This window comes from Haliaeetus albicilla, chromosome 22, assembly GCF_947461875.1.
Source record: "Haliaeetus albicilla chromosome 22, bHalAlb1.1, whole genome shotgun sequence".
Lineage (NCBI taxonomy): Eukaryota > Metazoa > Chordata > Aves > Accipitriformes > Accipitridae > Haliaeetus > Haliaeetus albicilla.
In genome coordinates this window covers 20,194,733-20,202,614 of record NC_091504.1, presented here as the reverse complement: position 1 = coordinate 20,202,614, position 7,882 = coordinate 20,194,733, and the positions used below count along the sequence as shown (strand labels likewise).

The 7,882-nt window shown below is 46.6% G+C and overlaps 1 protein-coding gene across 2 annotated transcripts; it reads left to right on the top strand.

Moving 5' to 3' along the window:
* The first annotated feature begins 3,281 nt into the window (after window positions 1-3,281).
* On the top strand, window positions 3,282-6,516 carry PSMG3 (proteasome assembly chaperone 3). Of its 2 annotated transcripts, none has more exons than XM_069810255.1 (3): window positions 3,282-3,306; window positions 3,938-4,155; window positions 5,969-6,516. In XM_069810255.1, exons 2-3 carry the CDS (start codon window positions 3,940-3,942, stop codon window positions 6,119-6,121), a joined length of 369 nt encoding a protein of 122 aa, XP_069666356.1. In that variant the 5' UTR covers window positions 3,282-3,306; window positions 3,938-3,939; the 3' UTR covers window positions 6,122-6,516. The 2 variants fall into 2 exon arrangements, with proteins under 2 accessions (XP_069666356.1, XP_069666357.1); XM_069810256.1 differs by lacking the exon at window positions 3,282-3,306 and adding an exon at window positions 3,315-3,457.
* The last annotated feature ends 1,366 nt before the right edge of the window (window positions 6,517-7,882 follow it).

The following is a 7,882-nucleotide window of genomic DNA, read 5'->3' as shown; positions in this document are numbered from 1 at the left end:
AAAGGACCAATGCACAGAAGAGGCAGAATCCCCTCACCTTCCTTCAAAATATGAGCACATAAAATGAGAGCCTCAGAGCTTTAACTCTGAGAACACTGTTCAGCTAATCCTGGACACGTCTGAACTCCTCAGGTGCTCACACTTGAACCTCAGGCTTCCCTGCAAACCTGATGTCCTGTTTCTGTCCATATGCAGAAGCCGTTGGGTTTTGGTCATCTTTGGCAGGCCCGTACCTGTGTCAGGCTGAGATCTAGAAACCAGGAGATAAAACAGCTGCAGCAGGCTTAACTCCTGACTCTGGATAGCCAGCTTCAAAGCTGTGTTTCCACTTTGCACAAAGCAGTGACAAAGCCTCTCTCCACTGACTGCAGAGAGAGCTAGCCAGGGAGACCTGACTTCTGGGGCTAAAGCCAGTCTTTGACAACAGCCCCAGATGTGCTCCTCTACCCACTTCCTTAGGGGAATCAATCCAGTGGTATTTTCTGAACACCACCTCTGCCACACTCTATTTAAATGCAGTGGGAACCGCTCGAAAGCACCAGGAGGTAGACTTCTGCCATCCCTCGTACTCCTTTGACACAATGGCCCCATAGAAAGAGTGCTCACAAAACCCCACACCACCCATATCCCCCCGACCTTGCTGTGACAGTAATAAGGGGACTAGGAGCACTCTGATATTGTCTGGCCAGAGGAATGTACTTAAAGACAGCTCTGCTTCACGTACCTGATTTATAACAAGGGTCAGAATAATTCCCAAGCAGCTCCTGCATCAGGGAGCAAACTAATTCCTTTCCTCTCTCCTTGGCTGCACAGCCGAGAGCCCAGCTGCACCTGAGGTTCCAGCTCACAGTCTATATTCTGCATCATAAAAGATACAAGAGAGAAATCTAAACTAGAGAAGTAATAACCTGTAAACTAATAAACCAACCCAGCACTTTGATAGCTAGGCACTCCCAAGAGCAGGGATTATTAATGGATGTCCTGAAACACTGTGTGTCTAGTTTTCAAGGGAAGTGGGAAACATTCCTGATGCTCTGTGGATCTTATGCATTTGCTCTATAAAATCAGTTCAGATAAATGCAAAGATTATTATAAAAAGCAGCCTACTTCCAGTCTACACACATACACAGGCACTTAAGCAGTTTAAAAAGAAGAGTAGTAAGAAACTGCTCAAATTATTAATAATAAAGGTATAAAGCTGTGGTATTATGGGTAGTTTTTCTTGTCAAAGTATGGGGCTGCACAGTCATTGATTTTTCTCTGGTAATTGAGATAGTGACATGCACGACATGTTTCTTTAGCAGCAAGTGCATGGGAGTGGAAGAAGGGATCCTGAAATCCTTCAGAATCTCCAATCGAGGATTTGATGGCTCTGAACTGCTGCCTGTCTCGATTCTTTATTTCCCTCAGACCGTAACGTGGGGTATATTAATAATCTGTTATGTCGAAAGAGAGTTTATGAAGCTAAATGCAATAATGTTTGCAATGTGCTTAGGGATCTTTGGAGGCAAAGTGCTATAGCTAATGGAAGTGTAAGTATGGATACATGTCCTTCTCAGCCAGAAAATGCTAGGAAGCAGGTGGCAGGCAGACAGACCCCTCGGGAAAGGTCCCATTATCTGCCACAGTGCGTATTCTCAGATCTCCATCCCCTGCCTCAGTCACACAGACAATAGGAGCCTTCTCCTTAGCTCTCTTTTTTTTTTTTTTAATACATTTACTTTCAGTGATGAAGCTTCAGTGCTCAGTTACCTCCTGCCGTCTGCTTCTCGAGTTTGCTATGTCCCACCTCAGCTCCATGCCAAAATGAGATATCTAATTCACTGAAACTATTAAAGACAACTCTTTGGTCCCAAACTAATGCAAAACAATGAAGTATGGTGTTTCCATGTAAATCTGAGCTAGAGTGGACTCTCTTTGTCCTCCTGTCATGTAAAAAATAAAACGGAGGCTGACAAGGATGGCCGGAAGAATCTGGTCCTTTGTGTTTCCTGAAGTAAAATCATTCTCTGGAGAAGACAGAGCGGGAATAAACTTCTTTATGTCAGGAGGCTTTACTGACAAGAGCTGCTATTATCTCCGTCAAGCAGGCAAAGCCTCAAGTGATTGTGGTAAGCAAGGAAGAGGAATGTTGTTTTTTCGCAGTGCTGGAAAACAGACTATTTGCCAGATTGCAAGAAGTGCCGAAAAGTTATCAAGCCTCTCTGAATTAACCACAAGAATAACCTGCTGCATTAAAAGCTTTTCCGTGGACCTCTGCTGCTCTCTAACGGTGCCTTAAAGGATTCTCGGCACAAAGTTTACGCGCACTTCCCGTAGTCAGGTTTTGTTAAAACTTTTAATGCAAAACAAAAAAAAATATTCATGAGGTCCTTAAGAGATGTTACCTGAACAGTTAACCCACATCTGAAGTAGCTATTGCTGCAGCCATAGCAGGGATATTTTGTGTGTGGTGGGAATGATGGTAAAGTAGAGCTAACACATAGGAATGAAGGGTTGGGGCATATTTTAGATGCAGCAATTGCTGAAGTCTGGAAAGGTGCAAATCTCTGATAAATCGCAGTTTTCAGAGCTTTGTACAACTCAGTATACAAATTATCATTCATGAGTACTGGTTTTTCAAAGAAAAAAATTAGCACTGAATTAACTCTATGCAATTAACAGAAACTAGTATTTGCCTGTATTGCTCATGGGACATAAACATTTCTTTCTGCACTCCTCACATGGATGTCCTTATCTCCCCTTACAGCACCGTCGGGCAGCTGCCAGCGTTGGCTCAAGCCCCGTGCTTCGCTCGTGAAGTTTCTGGACCACGCGTGGAGTATTTCGGCACCGAAGGCGCCCCTGCTCATCCCACAGGCAGCGAGGCGGGAGGCTGGGTGGCCGGCCTGTGACGGGGGAGGGCAGGTGATGGCCCAAAACCTGCCTTATTTTGATGGGAAAGCATGCTCGGGGGCTTGAAGCGTGGCCCAACAACACCCAGTGGGTGGAAGCGGTCCCCACCGCTTGGGTGGAAATGGACAGGGGGGCAAAAAAAAAAACCAAACCAAAATTAACAGCCCCCCCCGAGGTTCACCCTGTCCCCTCACAGGGCTGAGGAGGGGCGCGCGCCGCTCCCTCACAGCCACGGGCGGGCTTCCCGCCCTGTGACACTCCCCTCCCCGCCGACGGCAGCCGGTGTAAAACGGGCAGAAACCGGCCGAGGGAAGGGGCTCAGCCCCGGGGGCGGGCGAGGGGCGACGTCGCTGAGGAGAGCGGGGGCGCTGCAGATGGCGCCTCCGCGGGCGGGCGGGAGCGCGGCCACAGGTAATGGCGGCGCTGAGGGGAAAGGAAGGCGGCGGCCGCCCTGCGCCATCTCCCCGCGCCGCGGGCCGGCGGAGGGAGGGGAAAGGCGCCGCTTCCGCCGCGGCGGGGCGGGCCCGGGCGGAAAGCGGCGGCGCGGCGGGGCCTGGAGCGGGTAGGGGCGGCCGGGGTGGGGGGGCTTTTCCTCAGCCTCGGCCCGGCGTGGGGGCTGTTGTTTCCCTCAGGAGAGTCCGAGGCCTGCGGGGGCCGCCCCCTCGGTGCCAGCGACCGGGAGGCTGCGAGGGAGGGGAGGGCACGGCGGGTCGGGCTCGGGGGCTGCCCACGCTCCGTAGGCGCGATTAGCGTTAAACGATGGTTAGCACGAAACCCTGTAAATGGCAGCTCGTTCGTGCGGGGGGGAGTGCCGGCGGTTGCTGCGGGGCAGTGAAATTTCCCCTCCCAGTCAGGGACGCGGGGTGTTGACCGTTGTTCCCGCACAGGCACACACCTCCGGGTGCTTTTGGGCTCCGAAATTAACTTAACCCTGGGTATTTCAAATGAAGGGAAGGATTCAGGCTTTTTATAGCCCGTGGTCCGTGTTCTTAATCTAATGTGATTTTATTGTTGTCGTTGTTTTGTTATTCTTTTTCCACAGCGATGGAAGCGAGTCCCATCGTGACGTCCAAGCAGCGGGAGGAGGTGGTACACGGGGTCCCGACGGAGGTGGTGTGCACGGCGTTCTCCAACTCTGTCCTCGTGGTAGTCACGCAGTACGGCAAGATGGGGACAATCGTCTACGTGGACCCCAACACAATCGGTAACAACGTGGGCAGGCCCTCCCTCACCACAAAGGTGCTACTGGGCAAGGATGAGGTGAGAGCTGATATACAGTGCACAGGCAGCAAGGATAAGGGGGAAATGTAGTAGGTGGGGCTGTGCAAGTTGCCAGGGAGTTGGTGAATCACAGCAGTTAAGCAGTGTTTGCACAGTGGTAAGATTAATTTTAAAATCTCTTCTGAAGGAAAAGGGGTTCATCAGAAAAGTATGCACGCTCATCTGCTCTTTGACATAACAAAAGTTTAACTGTGAGTGGTTTGGACATCTGTTATTTTGTGTCCTACAGGATATGGATTGCTTCGCCATGTTTGTGGAAGGTTTGATAAAGGTCCTGTTGATTTAAGGGTTGCAAGGTAAAACATGCAGCCCTTGATAACCTTTTTTGGGTTTCTGTTCCATTGAGTTTGTTTTCCTTTTCAAGTCCCTTTTTTCGCCCCCACCCTCCCCGCCAATCTATGCCAGCCCCATAATGGACTTCAGTTGCCCTCTCCCAAGTGTGCCTGCCAGCACCTACCTTTGATAAAGTTTAATTTGTTTTGCTTCAGCAAAATGAGTTTTTATCGACCATTTCACAAAGCTGGAGAGAAAGAATAAAATGTGTTTCGCAAAGCATCAACTAGTCAAGCATTAAAACAGAAAGTTACAGAGCTACAAGATTTTGAGGCTTTCCATCAGGGTTGGAGCTATCAAATACTATTTGCTAACCTTAACTAGAAAAACTAGCAACACAAGTTCTCGATTCCTTCTGTGGCTTCCCCTTATGGAGTTCTCATTGTTCAGCAATAGGGATGCTTCTCTGGATGGGAGAAGTTTTGCTTTCCCTGTCGTGATGTCTGCTAATTCTGACCACCTCCACCCCCAAGCTTTTTTGTGTTTTATTTGGAAATGGGAAGTGCCTTTGTTTACTTTGTTATATAGTATTTTTAAGTCATCTTACCAACTTAATCGACCTAAACTTTAAGAAAAAGATTTCACTGGTTTGCTGTCTTCCTGCTTGTCACCATTAACATCCCTGTTGGGATGGTGCACACTTCCAGACCACACTGGTAGCTAAAATCAAGCAAACTCATCTTTCTGATAAATACATAATTGTGGGTGTAGATAAAACCTAGACAAGCTGGAGGTTCTTGTTAAAGAAGCCTCATTAACATTATACCCAGTTTCTTCCCTCCTTCAGCCTCAATACTTATTTCTGTTTTTCATTATTCATAAATCAAAACCTTGTCTTGTACACATTGCGTGCAAAAACTGTGTATATAACACCATTTTGGGGTCTCTAGGAATTGCAAAAATAGCAGGTTTTTTCCAGAGCTTGTCAGCAGAACATAACCCTCTTCAGCAACAAGTTTTTAAAAGAAAATTGTACTTGGAGACTTCTTCAGAAATCTGGCTATGATGGAAATAGAGGCATTTTGATGCATGGCTGCTTATATAATTTGATATTTGGTGATGTAGTTTGGGTGGGAGGATTAGCGGAAGGAAAGATTCTCTGTACTGACTTTCCAAGTTTTCCAGACCGGTACAAAACTCGATTAAAGTGCAGCTCCAGTTAGGTTGTTTCAGGGTGATTTCAGGTTGTCACTCATGGGTCTGAACTCTTCCATTTTAAGCTGGTTGAGAAAGTGCTTTCTAAAGTTCCCTGAACCGTGGCTTGGCTTTGCTGACCAGCCAAACTGCGTGTCTGTTCCCAATCACATTGGAACCGCTCAGCAAACTGCACGCTCAGTCTGAATCCAGTATCGACAGGTTCTCAACACGCTCCATGTCATTGCAGGACTCTTCCTCTCCTAACTTGTGTGGGAGGGCTCTCCCAGCTGTAAGTGTACATCTGTATACCTTTGCTTTTCAGCCCCTCGTTCACGTTTGTGCCAAAAACCTGGTGGCGTTTGTGTCTCAGGAAGCTGGGAACAAACCTGTTCTGCTTGCCATGGCTTTAAAGGACAAGACCATGGAAGGAATACAAGCTCTACGGGAAGTGATCCGAAGTTGCCAAGTGTGGTGAAGTTGTGCCATCTGGATTCAAGGAAATGATCCTGAGTCCATGACTCATCACCACTTATTTAAAAGGACAAGAAATGAAAATGATGGAATGTCTTTGTGCTGGTTTTGGACGTACTGAGGAATTTCATGAATTTTTCTCTACTGTGTAGAACATTTGTGGGTTTTGTTACTGTGACAGGTTTGCAGTCTATATAGTCAGTGATGAGACGAGAACAATTGTCTCAACATACAAGAGAAATAGTATTTTTATCACATTGGGTGGGATGTATATTTGGGAAACGGCACAGCTCTGCGTTTGTGTCCTGAGGAGCAATAGATGCCAAGCACTGTAGCTATGCTGTACCGCAAAGGGGGAACACCCAGTGCAGAGTGAATAAAAAACATTGACGAATCTAATTTTACCTGTTTTCTTTTTTGCTCTGTGAAAATCACTTCAATTGAAATACGAGCCTCAGTTACAAATCAACAGCAGTTGCATAATAGGAAAGATTTTCTGCCTGTTTTTAAGGAAATGAGTCCTATATGACTGCTTTTGTCCTTATGTCAGTCCCTTTCCTGATGTAATCTGAACCCATTTTGCACTTTCACTCCGATTCTAAAGAGAGGCAGATAATTATGCTCTGCAAATTTCATGAAAGCTGATGTCAGGGTGGAAGACAGGAACCCAAATTAGTGGTGAGAAAAAGACAAAATAACAGCTGCTTATGGCTTACATGGTACTAGCACATCAGAGAGGCAACACATACATAGCTTGGACCACCTGCAACAAGCTATCGCTCTCCTAAAGCACCTGTTGTAGGAGACATGGGGACGGGAGGGTTGGGGGGTACATAGGGGTGTTTCTCCCGAGTCCGTTGGAAAAAAGTGTTAGATGAAGTCATATGAGTTGACGCAATGCTCAATAGCCAACCTTTTGCCATTTGCTTGGAAAGCACATTTGTATTTACCTCGTCTTGTAACAGGTAACGCCAAGTAATAAATTTTTAAGTGCGCTGTTACACACTTTTGTCACTTACGGACGTAACAGAGCAGACAGAGACCAGGTCTTGGATTCTGGGCAGGGTAGACCCATGCTGTGTTAAGACCTCTTGGTACAGCAGAATCAGCACAGAGCCTGTGCCTGCCCTATGTAGATCCAGCTGCTGGGTCATTTCTGTTGCTAAAAAAATCCCCTAAAGGTAGAAAAGCAGAAAATGGATTTTGAAAGAACCCTTTTCTCTGAAGTAAGGGGTATTTACAGTATTTAAGGGATTATGAGAAATGAAACTTTTTTTAAAAGTACCTTCAAACACTGCAGGCTTGCAGCTGCCCTTGACAAGAAATTTAATCTAAAAATAATTTTCCAAACTGCGCTTCCAAGAATCGAAGATTTGCATCTGTCAGAACTCCAAATTTTCCTTCTTTTACACTTTTTTTTTTGTCTAGGAGGGCTGAGAGAGGCATGTGGAATTTGTTAATGTCAGTCCTGGTTTGCTAGTAGGGATTCTTTCCCAACACAAAATTCAGTGTATTTCCCAAATCATGCTCTTATGGTGTCCGTAGCTCCAGCAGCTTGTGGAAACCATACATTAATTCACAAATTGAATGTAAATTGTATCTTCTTCCACTGTGGTGATATGGTGGCATACCACCGCTATGCCCCGAAGACCTGAGTGTTATTACCTAAAAGCCAACCACAAGTTAACCACCTTAATTTCCTGGCTGTGTGTGCCACCAGGTCTGCACAGGGTAAAGAAAGGACGTGGAGATCTCTCCCATTTGG